This window comes from Nannospalax galili, unplaced genomic scaffold (genome assembly GCF_000622305.1).
Source record: "Nannospalax galili isolate Female #2095 unplaced genomic scaffold, S.galili_v1.0 scaffold126, whole genome shotgun sequence".
Taxonomy (NCBI): Eukaryota; Metazoa; Chordata; class Mammalia; order Rodentia; family Spalacidae; genus Nannospalax; species Nannospalax galili.
Window position 1 is genome coordinate 2,675,570 of NW_008355275.1, and position 19,318 is coordinate 2,694,887.

The 19,318-nt window shown below is 39.8% G+C and overlaps 1 protein-coding gene across 1 annotated transcript; it reads left to right on the forward strand.

Annotated features, from left to right (window-relative positions):
* The first annotated feature begins 3,714 nt into the window (after positions 1–3,714).
* Positions 3,715–6,843, forward strand: Rag1 (recombination activating 1). Its single transcript, XM_008852387.1, has one exon. It carries the CDS (start codon positions 3,715–3,717, stop codon positions 6,841–6,843), a length of 3,129 nt encoding a protein of 1,042 aa, XP_008850609.1.
* The last annotated feature ends 12,475 nt before the right edge of the window (positions 6,844–19,318 follow it).

The following is a 19,318-nucleotide window of genomic DNA, read 5'->3' on the forward strand; positions in this document are numbered from 1 at the left end:
AGGGATCACTACAGATATGATGGCAGATGCTGTCCATACTGAGATAATAGTGCCAACTGGGCAGTTGAGCCAGCACCAAACCCTCAGCCTTTTAGACTCTGAGGTGGGTCAACTCTCAGAGTTTTGTTACAAAGAGAGGAGAATGAGCACTTGCAATATTTCTGAGCATAAATCATGAATGCAAGATCACCCTGTTATAACCCTAACTTCAGGCTGTCTATGGGTTGGACTTAAACATTGCTGCATGTTTAACAGAAAAAAAGGGTGAAAAAAATGGTCAGAGTTGAGACAGTCAGGTCTTTTCTCGAGAAATTTTGAAAAGATATAATGTAAAAGACGTCATGGGTACGTAATGAATTTAGTCTTTAAAACAGTTTTATTCAAACTGAATTGATCACAAAAAATTTAAAAGATACATGTGTGTTGTGAAAATTTCAAATGAATCAATGTCAAATTTAAATTTAAAAAGACCCTTTAATCAGTTCCAATTCCGTTTTCTAGTGATCAAACACTGATTTTTAATACACAGACTTCCCAAATTTCTGCACTTTTCTGTGCACATAAATAAGAATATATATGTGTAACTGGATCCTATTATTCTATCTTCTGTTTTTTTTAATGAGGACATCTTTTGTTCATATATGCATATAGAAATTACACATATACATAATGTATATACAAAATCCAATTTTCTGTGTAATTTCTATTCTATGTCTGGACTATAGTTTATTTGTAATGCCCTTTTGGTAATTATTTGTTATTTTCTGTTTTTCAAAGTAACAAACAACTTTTTAAATAAATCTCTCCTTGTCTTTATATATCTCCCCTTGTCTATATATACTTGTGGGAATATTTCTAGAGAATAACTATAGAATGTCTTTCCCAAAGGAAATTTATTGTGCCAGTGACAATGTATCTTAATTTTAAATGTCTTTAAAAATATTTTATTATTTTAATTGTTGTGAATGATTATTGTCTGCCTGTATATAAGTGCATCCATGTCATGCAATACCCACGGAGGTCAGAAAAGGGCACTGGATGCCCTGGGACTGGAGTTACAGTTATTAGCCTCCATGTGGGTGCTGGGAACTCAACCTGGGTCCTCTGCAAGAGCAGCCAGTGCTCTTAACCGCTGAGCCACCTCTAACCCCTTAAATATATCTTAACTTTTTTTTTTTTTCCGTCTTTTTGAGACAGGGTCTCCCTGTAGCTCCAGCTGTCCTGGAACTCACTATGTAGACCAGGCTGGCCTCGAACTCACAGAGATCCGCCTGCCTCTTCCTCCCAAGTGCTGGCATTAAAGGTGTGCACCACCAAGCCTGGCATATCTTAACTTTTAAATGTACCTCAACTTTTAAATATATCTTAACTTTTACTGAGTGATATTAGTAGTCTTAGTCTTTGCTAATTGGACAGATTAAAACAACTCACTAAACCAGATTTTTAAAACATATTTCTCCCCAACTCATAAAACACGTGGCTTCCACAGTTATGCTCATTAGCATTTTTGTATGTTTCTCCAAAACACCACGATGCTTCTACTTCCTTCTTGTTTTAAAAGTTGGATAAAGTTTTAGGAGATGAGTTGTAAAACAATATAATAAATATATTTGATTTGAATGACAGTAGCTAATAACTGCATTAATCCATGGGAGCATGTAAATAAATGTGTTTGGAGGGTTTGGTTCATGATGCTTCAGCCAGTAAGGGTCAGTGGAGGAAGCTTCAGGGAGGGGAAGTGTTCTGGAGTCCTCTTTTTGTGGTTGATTTACTTAATGTACAAGGTCAATATTTAATGTGATGAAAAAGGCATTTGGTATGGAGTACAAGCCAGAGGCAAGGAAGACAGGGGCTGGCTTAGCACTTGCCACAGGAGAGTTAGGAAACATAATTTAAAAAAAAACGAAACTTTGAGGTATTTGTTGGGTTGCACTTGAAATGCTTTTGAGGTTACTGAGATCTTTGAAGTGTTTAAGAGTTATTTAGTTTACACATAGTCCTGTGTAGTGAACAGCCCAGCTGTGTTTCCCTTTCAATCAAGTCTTAGAAATCTGCTTTTAATTTTTAATGAATAAAAGTCTCTGATGTGTTACACATATACATGGAATAAACTTTAGTAGTTTAAAAGGAAGACTTCAAAAGCAACTTTGCTAGCAGGAGCTAGGACCTAGTTCTTGACTCCATCAGTTCTACCCTATACCCAACTCCCTCTGCGTTGGTCAAAGTGTCTTCATTTGGGGTATTTTTACATGGTTATAAAATTCAATGATTTAGTTAATCAATTGAAAGAAAAACAGGTTTTTAGATATAATTTGTAAATCAAAAGAGCTAATCCAGACAAATTTGGGAAACATGGATGGGCTAGGGTATTGTACACTAAAGGATTTTAGAATGATTGACCTAATCGAGCCTAGAAACTACTCAGTTGATGATGTTTGCCACTTTTCTACATTCTGATGCTTATCTTAAAACAAACATATTTAATTTTGTTATTAAATAATAATTACTATCATTAGTATTTGAGATAGGATCTCCTTCCATAGCCAAGGAACTCTCTAGGTAGATCAAGCTGGCCTCAAACTCACAGTGATCTTTCTGCTTCTGAGTTCCTAGTGCTGGGATTATAGGTATATATTTCCATACTTGTCTGCAAATTTTTTAACCAGAAGAAAAACATTCCTCATATCTCTTCTTATAATAAACTGTAGCACTAATGACTTTTGGCTGGTAATGACTTTCAGGATGACTTATTTGAAACTACTTGAAGCTTTCACCTTTGAAGTCCTTCAGCATCTTAGCATGCTCATGCTATGGTTTGCTGCAGGTTAAAAGAACTCTGTGGTTTTGTTTCTAATGTAGACACAGTCTTATAATTTACAGCAGCATTCACTAATTAAAATTGTAGGCATAATTACTATCCATGATTCTTATTATTAGTTTGCATCCATAAAGCTCAAAATTCACTTCATCCTTTCAAGCAGTGAGTAATTAGTTTCTTTGGGTTTGTAGCTTTATCATTCCTTTATGACCCATTTGGAAGAAATAAACAACCAATCACCTGGAAGAATGCTTTAAAATGCTAGAAATATATTGTCCAGTTAGTGTAATGAGGCTAATACAATGTGAAAAATATTACTTTTCTTTGGTTTAGTAGCCAGTTTATCTTTGCATTTACTTACAAACAACTATCTAGTACCTACTGGTTTCTAGGAACATTAGACAGATGAGATCAATCATTCAATGACCGTCTTCAAAGAACTTAAGGTTTTTCTGGACAGGGGATTAAAATTTACACATGCATAGTAAATTATGCATATATATGATATAAGTAACCCTAAATACTATCAGGAAAAGAACAGTCTATTCTTGGCTAAATGATTAGCACCTGATGAAGCACATTGAAATAGGAGAAATGCCAGGACTGGTAGCACATGCCTTTAATCCCAGCACTCAGGAGGCAGAGACAGGTGGATCTCTTGTGAAATCAAGGTCAATCTGGTCTACATAGCATGTTCCAGGCCAGCTGGGGCTACAGGGAGACCCTATTTGAAAAAGACCAAAAAAAATAGGAGATTTAATACATAATTTCTGGAAAGAATTAATGAATTAATACTTGAATGCATTAATTTTAATTACTTCCAAGATAGAGCAGTAGGATATTGACAATTTCCCTAAATTGATTTGTCCTCACTGTTCCCAGGTACCTCAGCCAGCATGGATGTCTCTTTGTCACCGATCCCGAGACCCAGTTCTGCCCCAGATGAAATTCAGCACCCACACATCAAGTTTTCTGAGTGGAAGTTTAAGCTATTCCGGGTAAGATCCATTGAAAAGGCCCCTGAAGAAGCTCAAAAGGAGAAGAAGGATTGCTCAGAGGGCAAACCTTTTCTAGAACAATCTCCAGCAGTTCTTGATAGGCCTGGTGATCAGAATTCAGTCCTGAATCAACCAGCATTGAAGGTCCACCCTAAGTTTTCAAAGAAATTCTGTGATGATGGAAAAGCAAGAGACAAAGCAGTTCACCAAGCCAAGCTTAGACACTTCTGCCGTATCTGTGGAAATTCTTTTAAGAGTGATGGACACAAAAGGAGATACCCAGTCCATGGGCCTGTGGATGCTAAAACCCAAAGCCTTTTACGGAAGAAGGAAAAGAGAGTCACTTCCTGGCCAGACCTCATTGCCAGAGTTTTCCGGATTGATGTGAAGGCAGATGTTGACTCGATCCACCCCACTGAGTTCTGCCATAACTGCTGGAGCATCATGCACAGGAAGTTCAGCAGCGCCCCCTGTGAGGTTTACTTCCCAAGGAATGTGACCATGGAGTGGCAGCCCCACTCACTATCCTGTGACATCTGCCACTCTGCCCACCGGGGACTCAAGAGGAAGAGACATCAGTCAAATGTGCAGCTCAGCAAGAAACTCAAAACTGTGCTCAACCAAGTGAGTCGGGACCGTCAGCGCAAGAGAGCGCAGGCAAGGGTCAGCAAAAAAGAAGTCCTGAAGAAGATCTCCAACTGCAATAAAATTCACCTCAGTACCAAACTTCTTGCAGTGGACTTCCCAGCGTACTTTGTGAAATCAATATCTTGCCAGATTTGTGAACACATTCTGGCCGACCCTGTAGAGACCAGCTGTAAGCATGTGTTTTGTAGGATTTGCATCCTCCGATGCCTCAAGGTCATGGGTAGCTATTGTCCCTCTTGCCAATATCCATGCTTCCCTACTGACCTGGAGAGTCCAGCGAAATCCTTTCTGAGCATTTTGAATTCCCTGATGGTGAAGTGTCCAGCACAAGAATGCAATGAAGAGGTCAGTCTAGAAAAATATAATCACCATGTCTCAAGTCACAAAGAATCTAAAGAGACTTTGGTTCATATTAATAAAGGGGGCCGCCCTCGTCAACATCTCTTGTCACTGACACGGAGAGCTCAGAAGCATCGGCTTAGGGAGCTTAAGATGCAAGTCAAGGCATTCGCTGACAAAGAAGAAGGTGGAGATGTGAAATCTGTGTGCTTGACTTTATTCCTGTTGGCACTGAGGGCGAGGAATGAGCACAGACAAGCAGATGAGCTAGAAGCTATCATGCAGGGACGGGGCTCTGGTCTGCAGCCAGCAGTTTGCTTGGCCATCCGAGTCAACACCTTCCTCAGCTGCAGCCAGTACCACAAGATGTACAGGACTGTGAAAGCCATCACTGGGAGGCAGATTTTTCAACCTCTGCATGCTCTTCGGAATGCTGAGAAGGTCCTTCTGCCAGGCTACCACCCCTTTGAGTGGCAGCCTCCTCTGAAGAATGTGTCTTCCAGCACAAACGTTGGCATTATTGATGGGCTGTCTGGACTTAGCTCCTCTGTGGATGATTACCCAGTGGACACCATTGCAAAGAGGTTCCGTTACGACTCGGCCTTGGTGTCTGCTTTGATGGACATGGAAGAAGACATCTTGGAAGGCATGAGATCTCAAGATCTTGATGACTACCTGAATGGCCCTTTCACGGTTGTGGTGAAGGAGTCATGTGATGGCATGGGAGATGTAAGTGAGAAACATGGGAGTGGACCAGCAGTTCCAGAAAAGGCAGTTCGTTTCTCATTCACAGTCATGAAAATTACCATAGTGCATGACTCACAGAATGTGAAGGTGTTTGAGGAAGCCAAGCCCAACTCTGAGCTGTGTTGCAAGCCACTGTGCCTTATGTTAGCAGATGAGTCTGATCATGAGACCCTGACTGCCATCCTGAGCCCTCTCATTGCGGAGAGGGAGGCCATGAAGGGCAGTGAATTAATGCTGGAGATGGGAGGCATCCTCAGGACTTTCAAGTTTATCTTCAGGGGCACTGGATATGACGAAAAACTTGTCCGGGAAGTAGAAGGCCTGGAAGCTTCTGGCTCAGTGTACATTTGTACACTTTGTGATGCCACCCGTCTGGAAGCCTCTCAAAATCTCGTCTTTCACTCCATAACCAGAAGCCACGCCGAGAACCTGGAGCGGTATGAGGTCTGGCGGTCCAACCCCTACCATGAGTCAGTGGAAGAACTCCGGGATCGGGTGAAAGGGGTCTCGGCCAAACCTTTCATCGAGACGGTCCCTTCCATAGATGCTCTCCACTGTGACATTGGCAATGCGGCTGAGTTCTACAAGATTTTCCAGCTGGAGATAGGGGAGGTGTATAAAAATCCCGACGCCTCCAAAGAGGAAAGGAAAAGATGGCAGGCCACATTGGACAAACATCTCCGGAAGAAGATGAACCTAAAACCAATCATGAGGATGAACGGGAACTTTGCCCGGAAGCTAATGACCAAAGAGACTGTTGAGGCAGTTTGTGAGCTGATTCCTTCTGAGGAGCGACATGAAGCTCTCAGGGAGCTGATGGACCTTTACCTGAAGATGAAACCAGTGTGGCGCTCCTCGTGCCCTGCTAAAGAGTGCCCAGAGTCCCTGTGCCAGTACAGTTTCAACTCACAGCGTTTTGCTGAGCTCCTCTCTACCAAGTTCAAATACAGATATGAGGGAAAAATCACTAATTATTTTCACAAAACTCTGGCACATGTCCCTGAAATTATTGAGAGAGATGGCTCTATTGGGGCCTGGGCGAGTGAGGGAAATGAATCAGGCAACAAACTGTTCAGGCGCTTCAGGAAAATGAATGCCAGGCAATCCAAGTGCTATGAGATGGAAGATGTCCTGAAACACCACTGGCTGTACACCTCCAAATACCTCCAGAAGTTTATGAATGCTCATAATGCATTAAAAAACTCTGGGTTTACCGTGAACTCAAAGGCAACCTTAGGGGACCCGTTAGGCATTGAGGACTCTCTGGAAATTCAAGATTCAATGGAGTTTTAAACAGCATTACCACATGTGAGTTGGTTTTTGCAAATGTGCTTTTCCTTTGGGTTGCACTGAGGTCTTCTAGTACCCTTCACATCACTATGTGTGGGGGCAGTCTCACCACCTAAGAGGTGGCAGGTTGCAGTGAGAGGCCAGAGGTGCTATCACCTGGTCAGGGGTGGATAACCCATGAGGTGATTGCCTGAGTCGTTTAGTGAGTCGGGAAAAGCAACAGGAGAAATCAGTTATTTGAAAGCTCAATAACTCAGAACATCAGTAACTGCAGGGGACAAGAGATGAACAAAGATGTGTGTGTGTGCATGCCACTGTGTGTCATGAAAATCACAGCCAGGGTTGTCAAAGGGACTGGTTGCCAGCCAGTCCAGGAAAGGAATTTATTGTGGGCTTGTCTTTTTTCAACCTTAGTTTATTACATTTTGTATTGAGATATGATGTGGGCTTTTTTTCTATTTTCTATTTGTAGGATTATTTTAGAAATTTCATGTATCTTGAATTATTCTACAAGATTCAAAGGAGCTTTGTAGATTTCTCTAACAATATTGTACATTTGTAGGACATGATGACCTTTAGCAAATGCTCCCAGAGCATCTTCTCATTTGGTACATTTATGCAGAAATAAATTATATCAAGAAAAGATTCACAAAATCGGCCTTTTCTAGGTTTACATGGCATCTCTGTCGTCACCTTCAGTTTCTAGGAGGTCATCTGCTGTCATGAATTTTTCAGTAATGAAGTTAGAGAATGCACCTGTTAGCTAGAGCTTGCGATTAAATTTGATAAATTCATGTTCGTGTAGCTCTCGGTAGCTAAGTCTGGTTGTTTATTTCTACTTTTTAATTCTAAGACATTTATAGTCTCAATGCTTCCCCATACAATCTCAAGGTCACAGACTTTTTAAAAAAGCTACATTTTCTCACTGTCTAAAAACAAATTTAATGCCTTGCTGAAAATGTCAGTCAGATCGTCTCTATATGAGACATGGGTCAGTTTCCCAAAGTTCAGGTTTCATATACTCCTCCCCTCTATGGTGCGTTATTCTTTCCATTATGATCAGTTTAAAATCATTATGTTCAGATTTTAGTGGCAGGGTAGCGTTGTGCTTTTTCTATTTGTTAAGTTTTGATGGAGACTGGTCATAATAGAAGAGAGGACTTAACGTGTGTACGTTATTGCTTTGCTGTTTTTGGATTTTTCTCATACTTATTTTGCCTCACCACACCCTGTGAGGTAAGTGTTGAATGGAGAGTTAAGTAATTTTCCTTAAGTTTCAGGGATAATGAGTACCTGATTTTGAACTTGAACCCAAGCCCCCCCCCCTCTCTCTGGTCTTTTTGAGACACTGTAGCCTCGGCTGTCCTGGAACTCACTAGGTAGATCAGCCTGGCTTTGAACTCACAGAGATCCGCCTGCCTCTGCTCCCCAAGTGCTGGGATTAAAGGCATGCACCACCATGCCCGGCTTGTCTTTTATTTTTATCTTCTTTAAATTATGTTTATATTGCTTATGAAGTAATCATCAGAATTGAATGAGCATCCACAACTAATCACTACAGTTTTTAACCCTGAGATTTATATCTTTTAGGGTGAGTTTTAAAGTCATTTTGGGTGTACTTGGCCTTTCGATAGAATAAAGTAGTGCCAGACCTTTAAGGAATCCAAGAAAGCTCTAGTGGTTTCAGTTATTTGGAAACTATTGTTTGCATCCTTAGGAATTTGGGATTTGCCAGGCGCTAGCAATTTAAGAGCAGGCATGGGATTTTATATGCTAGTGAGTCATAATGATATGTTAGTGTTAATTAGTTTTTTTCTTCCTTTGATTTTATTGGCCATAATTGCCACTCTTTGTACACAGTATATCAAAGAGCTTTGTAATTTAGTTGTCAAATGTGCATCAGTGACATTATCCTAAATGGCATGCATTTGGCGAGTGTGCAGGGATTGAACTCAGTGTTTTCCATTAAAAGATGTAGCAGTTTTTCCTTGATTTTTGTATGGAGAATATCAAAGACATACATAATTTAGTTGTCAAAAACATATTTTAATAGTACTTAAAAATCTTCCTTTTGTGTTTTGGAAACTAATGGGCTTCCAAGCCACCCAGTCCCTTCAACCTGCTCAATATTTACAGATATCTCTACACTAATAAACAGCTAAAAATCATGTCATCCTCTTGCTGCCTGAAGCATGCTGACCCTGATTGGAAGATATTTTCCCCCACTCACTCTGTTACTCAATTAGTGGCACTGTAAGTACTTCCCAATATTAAATTCCCCTTTTTGACCATTGTGGGAATGATTTCAGGTGCATGTGACTAAGAGCATGATTTATAGCACAACCTTCCCCTATCAGATCACATTTTCATAAACCCCAGCAACATCTGGCCACAGGCATTTCAATACGTAGAAATGCTGCCTGTGGCTATTTTTCTCTGTATTGTAAAGATTGCAATAGCCTAGGCCCTGGTTTAATACTCAACTTTTATTTTTAACAATGCCCATTGCAAATGCAGGCACATACTCCAGGGAAATTCACCATACTGAATGGAGCATATTTTTTGAAGCATAGACCGGGACTTGAGAAGCGCAATGCATTTTTCTCCTCTGAAACCCGCTTTCACAGGTTTTGCTGCCAGCCTGCTGAGGTGCACTGTGTGGACCAGTCGCAGTAGCTGATGAAAATTGATGAGTGGTTGGTGTGAGGTTAGGAAGTGTCCTGGGATTAATAAACATGCACACAGATGCCAGAGCAGTAGGCAAAGATGTCTTTCTCTTCCAGGTGGACTGGAAGTTAGTTCTGTCTCAATTTGTTTTCACAAACTGTAGATGAAGATAAAGATTTCTCTTTGGTTGAAAGTATGGGTTTCAGATTATTGCACACAGAATTCAAATTTCACACAGCTAGGAGGCAGACTTTGTAGATACCACTGCTGTTTAGGAGGAACAAGTCACCAACCAGATGCAAGGATTTTTCTTAAAAAATTTTTAGGTGTGTGGTCCCGGGGCTAGGCAAGAGCAGTACCAGTACGCTATATCCCCAGCTCTCTCCCTTTAAAATTTTTAATTGAATTGTTAAGGATTTCATACAATATATTTTTATCATATTCACACGCCCTCCCCTGTTTACACCCCCCTTACTACCCGCTTCTGGATTTCATGAAATATATATATATATATATATATATATATAAAGGCTTATTGAGTCTAATTTGTGTCTGCAAATGCTCCAGTGTAGGATCATCTACCGGAGCCTAGCTCTCTTTTAAGAAATATTTTGAGATAAGGTCTTACTAATTTGCCCAGGCTGACCTTGAACTTGCAATCCTCCTGTTTGAGCCCCTGAGTTGCTGGGAGTATACATGTGTGCCAGCAGGTCCAGCTCTGCAAGTAGTTTTTGGTTACATGTGTGTGCTTTTAATTATTGCATGACAATTGTTCTAGACTTTTTATGTTAAGAGATTTTAAGTAAGAGTTGATGCTTTGTATCCATTTCTCTTCATTTTTCTCCTTCAGGAATTTACATAAGTATACCTCAAAATTAATTAATTTTTGGTGGACATTTTCTCTTTTTTTTTGAATTGCACTTCACTTTTTTGTTTTTTTTTTTTTTTAAAGCAAATAATGTTGTATTTTGTTTAATGGCTTCCAAGAGCCTACTTGTTTCTACTGTAGGTACCAGAATACCATGGATTTTTTGATGTGGAGGACCTGTATTTTTCATGTTAAAGGTTTTTAAATGGAAGAAAATGAATTTTATTACTCATTTTTATATTTTAATATTTTATTCACTGGTATTTTGGCTATTGTTTGCAATTGTGTGTTTAAGCATTGGGAATAAAAATCTTAAGACTTGAAAAGAACAGGTGTTGTGATTTTATTGCTGTTACATTGTTACCTCGGACATGGCCATGGGGATTATTTCCATTAGGGTGGCTGAGGTGAGAAGACCTGTGGCCGTGGCTGTGGGTGGGACCATTCCAGGGACTGTATAGAAAAGGAGAAAGCGAGGTGAGCACAAACAGTCATTACTCTCTGCTTCCTGACCAGCTGCTTCAAATTCCTGCCAGCTGACTTCCTTACCACCATGACCTGTACCCTTGAACTGTGAGCAGAAATGTATGCCTTCAGCTGCCATGGTGTTTCATCACAGCCACAGGAAGAGAAGTGATATTTGAGATGAAGGGCCCTAGCATAGTGATAATTTCCTAACGTAGGATGAAACAATTTGGTTCCAGAAACTTTAGTAAAACATTTCATTTGCTTTTTAATTCATTTGAGAATCTTATAGAAACCTAGATTGCTCTTCAGAAAATTCTTATAAACTCTAAAACTTTGGATAAAATTTTGATTGCTGACTTATCCAAGGCCATTCAGATTATGGAAAAAATAGCTTGATCCCAGGTTCTTTTGCCCAGTTCTGGTAATAAGAATAGAAATAATAATAATAATACCACTGGCCTGGTGGTAAGTGCTTAGAATCTCAACTTCTTGGGAGGCTGGAGAATCATAAGTTCAAAGTCATCTTGAGCTATATTGTGGGCTCTTACCTCAAAAAATGAAACCAAACCAACATGTACATACACTAAACCAAAACAAAGTAGCCATCATTTAACTAACTTCTTTTTCTTGTGGCAAGCACTTTACATCCATCCCATTCTATCCCTTTGAACTGGGTGCTTCTGTGATCTTCATCTTTCACATGAAGTCATGGAAGCCTAACTTAGTAAGAATCATACCTCCAGTCTTTCCCCCTGCTCTGTCTAGCTTTTCATTTCTTGACTCTGCCTCCTTTCACTCTGGACTGAGATTCAGCCTGGATCTCCTCTGCATCTATACCAGCTTCTAAAATGCTGTACTTATGGGCAAATAGCCTATATCTTAAGATCCAAGTGCTCCTATATTACCCTGGCATCTCCACCCCATTCACCAAGAACCCTAGATCATGCCAGACACTGGAAAGTAGCAGATAAACTCCTGGGGGCCTTCTGGACCCAGATTTTGGAGTAACAGAATATTATTCCTGCCTTTGAGAATGTAGCTTTTCCCTACTTAAAAGTAAGGCCGATTGAAGGTCTGCATCCCTCATGATACCCTTTCTAACTACTTTAGCCTCTATTTTAAACAAATATTTATGGGATGCTTCCTCTACCCAGAAAGAATGTGCTTGGCCTTGAGATACAGTGATAAGTAACATAGTTTTGCCTCCCAAGGAGCTAGACATCAAATCAACAATAAGACAAAGGACACTTGACACTGCACTCCAGTAGGTGTGAAGAAGGAAAAACATTAGAATAAATAATTGGAATAAAATAGATGCACTATAAAGTACAAGATGATAGTAGAATTTAAATTGGCGAGTGAGGAAAAGGCATCTGGAAAGACCAAATGTTTAAATGGAGACAGATTGAATGAATGGGATGAAGTCATGTAAGTTACCTGGAGAGGGAGACAGCCTGTCAGGAGACACTGAGGTGGGAAGGCATTCAGAATGCTGGGGAATTTAAGAAAGATCAGTGAACAGCAGCAGGCTGAGCAGGGGGTGGGGATTGTGCACCACTGGAGATTAGGAAGCTTTATCATACAGGACCCAGTGGAATTACTCTATGTGCAAAAGGAAACCATTGAAGAATTCCACGTGGGCAAATGAGGCAATTATGCCATGCTAGAACAGGGCACAGGGGAGTGCCTTTAGAGGGTATTGAGTGTGAAGGACTCTGTCCAGGCATAAAAAGGATTATGCAAGTAAATTTAAATGGGGTGGAGGCAACTTTAACCATTCTGTTTCACTTCAATGGTGCATTACCTACAAATTCATATCTCTCTGAGAAGTGTTTCTAACCGTAGGTGGGAGAGAGGAAAGGTGGGTCATTAGTGCTTGAAAGCCTCATCTCTTCCTATTTTCCCCTCTTCTTTCTCATGGAAATTTCCTCTTTCCCTCTCTTGCTTTTCTCCCCCACTGATGATGACATTGTATTTCTAACTTAAAAAAAAAAAAAAGAGGAGCATTCTGGAGTGGGAAGATAGCTCAGTTGTTAAAGTCCTTTCTGTGAAAACATGAAGGCAAGAGTTTGATCTTCTGCACCCACATAAAAAGTTAAGGTCACACTTGTCACCCCAGAGCTGAGAAGGTAGAGACAAGATACTCTCTGGGGATTGCTGGCCAGCTAGTCTAATCTACTTGGAGAGTTCCACGCCAGTGAGAACCCAGTCTCAAAAAAAAAAATAAGTGGACAGCACCTGAGGAATGACACCTGAAGCTGTCTTCTGGCCTTGATGGACACAAGCATACACTTTCACACACAGGTGTATACACACACACATACACACACTCACCCATATGCACACTCACCCATACATGCACATGCATGCATGTGAGCACACACACATATCCTGTTCTACTTAGAGGCCAATATATGTATATTTTTATGCCAAGGTTAGATCAAGATCTACTTAAATACTCAGTCTCTGTAAATATCCTTCTATCTTGGTCTTTAAGAAGTTCAAGCTTTTTGCTGTCCCAAAAAAGTGATTTGGTCATCTTCTGTGCACACAGTGCACCCTTCCTTTTTTGAATTATCAGTATGTATTTTGGACTGCATGTCAGATGATTTAGTCTCTGTTTTCTGATATTTTGGTTGCAGCATTTCTTCAGCAGATGTCAATATATATTGTATGAAATATAGGGATATTCTGGCCTAGTTTGATAAATTTACCAATGTATATCAGGCTAAAAAGAGTTGATAAAGTTTGGAGAACCTGTCTTACATGAGCCACCAAGTGCTTCAAAGGCAGTGTTTTGCTTTCTTTAACTTTTGTGTCTTGCCTTTGATCTCTTTCTAGAGTGAGACAATTAGTTCTCTAAAAATGAGGCTCCTGTTTTATTCAGGTCCCATATGTTTAATGTGGACCTCTTTTGCAGTTCTCATAATGTTTAATGGCATGTACATGTGTGTGGGCACCTAGGTGCTTGTGCACATGTGTGCATGTGTGTGTGTGGAAGCCAAAGATCAGTCTCAAATGTCATTCTCCCTTAGGCTGTGTCCACCAATTTTTTTTTTTTTTAAGAAAGGGTCTCTCACTGGCTGGGGGATCACTAATTAGGGCTAAGTTGGTTGAGGGATTCACCCTTCTCTGACCACCAGCAGACCTCAGGGATCCATCTGTCTGCAGCTACCAGATGTTGGGATTATAAGCCTGTGTCAGCACGTGTGACTTTTGTATATGGGTTTCAGGGATTTAATTCAGGTTGGTGGTATTAGGTTGGGGAAATTTGACATCTTTTATGATAAATTTCAAGTCAAACAGCAGAGTGCATAAAAGAGTGGGGTCGAGTGGCATATAAATAATTTGGAATTCTTGTCACTGTGGATTATAAGGCCTGTCTATTGTATCTAATTTTGCCATAATATCCATTCTTACTCTAGAAAAAAGAGTAAATAAACTTAAGACTTCATACCCTTCTCTGAATTTTATTTTACTTATGATTTTTACATTTTATAAAATTCTATAAGGTTCAGTGAGAGGTACTCTCTCAAAAAAATAAGGTGGAGAGTGAACATAAAAGATGACTGCCATCCACCTCTGGTCTCTACATGTACACACATATGTACACATGCACATACCCATGCATACCCATGAACATAAGATGAGTTAGAGAGTACTTACAACATGAAGAATTTATTTCCATAGCTTAGTAAAGGATCAGAAGACTGTAGGTGCAGAAGTGAGCTCACTTCAGTTTGTGTGTGGAGAGCTTGATTCAGGTCAGTGAAGTTTTACTAAGTGTAAAGTATCAGAAACTATGTGTTAAAGACACAGTTAAATAAATTGTCCTAAGTGCAATATAAGCTGATTGGTGCTATAAAGAGATGGCTTGGGCCAAAAGGTGATTGTTTCACCATGTTTAGGTTGAAGGATTCCCAGAGAACATCAACATTGAACTAAATACTGAGGTGCAATAGATCACTGGGGGTGGGGAGGGGAGATTTTTCAGTTGGATGTTGAACATTGATAATCAAGTACAGAGAGGCTGGAGGAAAGGAGGGGCTGGAACTGAAGAATGATGTCCTGGGGTAATGAAACATTTGGATTTTCACACAGGAAGGGAACCAAAAGGTTCATTAATAAAATACCAATTTTACTTTTATTTTTAACATTTGCTATGTTCTCAGTACAATCTCAAGACTGAAGAAGGACAGAGTGGAAGCAAGGAGACCACATGGAAGGTTGTTTAAATAGCATAAAACAAAGTAATAAGTGCAGTGGCCATGTATGGACAGAAAATACAGTTTTGGTTCAAGTTTAACAGAGTTCTTTCTGCTAGTGTACACATCATTGCTACCTCAAGATGAATGGACTGTTTCCTTATATTCTGTACTGTATCTGATGCTGTATCTGCTGCGAGTCTGCTCATCACATCCATTTTTCTATTTTAGACTCACAACTGAACTTCATCACCCCCCTCTGTATCTATGTGGGGCCACGTGACTAGTTTTTGTCAATAGAATGTCAGAGGAAATAATGTCTCACTTGCAGGCTGAGATGTTTATAAGTGGGTGGGTATACCTTCCATGTCTATTTTTCTTTGTATGTGAAGTCTTGAAGATATATGATGGAAATAATGGTGTCAGACCGAGACACATCTTGGTAAAGAGCACTCAAGTGAATAGCTCAGTAATAGTTCCACTGAAATTTGCATGAATAAGAAATTTGAACTGTGAAAATTTGATGAGTCGCTTCAGATTTTTAAAAACATAGCAACTATTATTAATTATCCCGACTAGTACTGTCCTGTTCTCATCTCTGCATCCAGATAGATTTTTTGGTTTTCCTTATGCTCATAACCCAAGTTTTTCTTTTTTCAGGTTCTTTAATTCCTTCTCTCTCTCTTATTCAGTAGTTGAGATTTAATTATGAATAACCAAACACTGTGATGTGCCCAAGAGAAGCTTGGAAATTGGACAGTGGAACTAAGAGTCTAGGGGAAGAAAAGATGATCAATTACTAATTAGACAAAACATGGGGCACTTTGGTTCCCCACAAGTAACTGTCCTTCCTTGTTGGTTGGAAGCATCAGAATTTAGCAACCAGGATTTTTGCTGATGCAGACATAACAAAAGACATCTCCACAAGGTGCTGAAGCAGCACCAAGGAAGGCAGGATGCACCATATGTAGGACAGCATCATGAGATACTGTTTGAAATGCTTTCCTCTTAGTTCTTCCTTTTATCATCACTTTGCATTTCAGAAGTTTATGCCTCATGAGGAATGGAAAATCCTGATAATATTAGCATCATAATTTGAAGACTAATGAATAAGGGACAGGCTAGTATTTTCTCAGTCATTTATCATTCATTTAGTATTTCTTTGGTGCTTTAACATGACAAGAAACTGTTTCCAAGACTAGATGAAGATTTCTGTAGAGGAAGTTAGAGAAAAAGACGCAATGAGCAAACATTTTGAGTTTCACAGGAAAGGAAACCACATACGTTTGTGCCCTAAAACCTGGACTGAGTTGTGGAAATAGGGGACATGACACAAATACCAAATAACTACCTGGAGAGAGTTGGGAGCAGAGAACACATACATCTTCCTTTCCTGATAAATCTTTGGGAGCTGTTACATCTAGAGCTGAAATGATGGTGGAGCATTTTGCCAGTGACAGTTCAGAAAAAGAGTACTGCGATGTGCCTAAGAGAAGCATGGGAATAGGCAATTCTAGGTGGATGGTCCTACAGAGAGAACAATGATCAAGCTGGATGAGGAAGAGGCAGAGTGATTTCCTTGTGTGAGCTCAACAGAGACCTGAAACAGCAGAAAAAGACAGAGCTGGACTCAGTGATGGTGAAGATAGGTACAATTTGTGAGTCATTTTCAAAGACCTGTAACAGCAGGCAGGATGGGGATGCAGATGTTGTAACAGAAGGGAGCAAGGCGGGCTGAGGACCCTAAGGATCAGAAGCTTCATGCCTCTCTGCCCTCACTCCTGACTACTAAGCATTGTGTTTATTCCTGGAACTTGGATTAAACATTGGCTGAAAAAAAGTCTACATTTATTAAAAGTATGTTTCCAACACACAATAAAGGATGCAATGCATGATATAAAATGAGCTGAGTTTTAGAAAAATCTAAGCAGCTTGGTTTCTTGCATTTCTCAGTGCATAATCTGAAATTTTAAGGATTATCACCCTCTTGGAATTGCTGGGGTTCAGAGGGAGCTTTCTGGAGAAGGAGGCGTCTAAGCTGTGATGTAAAGGGTGGATCAAAATGAGCTGGATGGACAAGAGTATTAGCAGGAATTCCAAAGTGCAAAAGGGAAAGTAGACCCTGCAGAAAGAAGAGGTTGCTCAGAGGCCTTGGGGTTTGAAGCAAGCAGTGTGCTTACTAGAAGTGTTAGCAGTCAAGTGTTTGGAGATTGAGCAAGAAGTGTGAGGAGAGGCTTAGAAGATTGAGATGGGCCTTTCACACAGTGCTAAAGGATTTTTAACTATTCAATAAATGCCATGCATGTTGTCTTGCCAGTGTATATTCCACTAAGAGGAGAATGATTTCCAGTTAATTATAGTTCCTATAAAAGCTCATCTCGTGGGGCTGGAGTTAAGAACACTGTCTGCTGTTGCAGAGAACCTACCTGGGTTTTGTTCCCAGCACCCACCTGGTGGTTAAAACCCATTCATAACTTCAGTTCCAGGGGAACTCAATGCCCTCTTCTGACTCCTCGACATAGCGAAACACGGGTGCACTTACATACATGCAGGTGAAACACTCATACACATAAATAAAAATAATAAAATCTTTAAAAAAATCTCATCTCACAATTTAAGTTCCAGTACAGAATGAGGTCATATACCATCAAATATACATCTATCTTTTAAAAAATATTTTATTTTTTATTTTTATTTTATGTATAAGTGCGTATTGCCTGCGTGCAGGTAAGTGCACCCGTGTTGTGCAATGCTCTTGGAGGACAGAAGAGGCTGTTGGATCCCCTGGAACTGGAGTTAGGACAGTTGTTAGCTGCCATGTGGGTGCTGGGATTCGTACTTGGGTCTTCTGCAAGAATAATCAGTATTCTTAACCCCTGAGCCATCTCTCCAGTCCCAACATCCATCTTTAATAAAGGAAGGACAACTGTTGAGCATTTTCCAAGGAATGAACCATTAATTTTGAAGCAATTGAATGCTGGCCCTTAAAATGTTTTAGACAAAGGAAATATTGTTGGAATCTGTGCTTTTCTGAAGTGCATGCAAATAATTCAACAAAATTTACCAATTTATCAAATTGAATGTAGATAACATCATTATTAATGCAGTGCTAAGTGTTGAATGCAAGACTTTGGGCATGCTGGGTAAGCAATCTACCACAGATATACCCCTAGTCCCATCTCCCCCCCCGGCTGCTTTTTGAGGCAAAGTCTCACTAAGGTAGCTCAGGCTGGCTATGAATTTACTATGTAGCTCAGGCCAGTATCCAACTGATAATCCTCTTGCCTCCACTTTCCAAGTACTGGAATTACAGCTATGTGCCATCATTCCCAGTTTGATGTGGATTCTTTATTTTTTCTTTCATGTTAGCAGAGATAATATATAAGTTGTTATGTTTATGAGCATAATCCATGGATATAGCTAAAAATTTATAATGAACACTAGTGTGGGATACAGATGATCTTGGCTTTAGTTTTTCATCAACTACTAAGCTACTTATTACACAAAGCAATTTGATTCCTTCATGTATTAGTTTCTTTATTGCTTCTTACTTATTACTCTACATATAGGCTGTTATAAAAATGGTAGAAGGAGGCTGGAGAGATGGCTCAGAGGTTAATAGCACTGGCTGTTCTTGCAGAAGACCTGGGCTCGAATCCCAGCACCCACATGATGGCTAACAACCATCCATAATTCCAGTTCCAGGGGATCTGACACACTCTTCTGTTCTCTGTGGGCATTGCACCACATGGGTGCACTTAGACACATGCAGGCATAATACTCATACTCAAAAAAATAAAAAAATAGTAGGGTTATAAGCATACTTTATTTTTTAAATGAAAGATTAGATAACATTTCTCACTTATGATATATATATATATATTTTGTCTTTTTGAGACAGGGTCTCCCTGTAGCCCCAGCTGTCCTGGAACTCACTATGTAGATCAGGCTGGCCTTGAACTCACAGAGATCTGCCTGTCTCTGCCTCTGAAGTGCTGGGATTAAAGGCATGTGCCACCACACCTGCTCACTTATGATATATTTGAACAAAATATTTTTTAAATGCACATGCTAAAATAACTGTATTTGGCATTACATCAAAACAGTAGTACTAAATTCACATAACCAAAAGACAAAACAGGATTTTTAAAGAAAGATCAAAATAAAATGTATATCACTATGATTTTTTAAAAGTAGATTTACAGAATCTTTCTGCAAGGAACAATATATTCTAAAATGAAATGGAGATCTTTTTTTAAAGGTTAAAAAC

Excerpts from the sequence above, each read along its gene's own strand:
- Rag1 (XM_008852387.1), top strand. The coding sequence starts at position 3,715 with ATGGATGTCTCTTTGTCACCGATCCCGAGACCCAGTTCTGCCCCAGAT.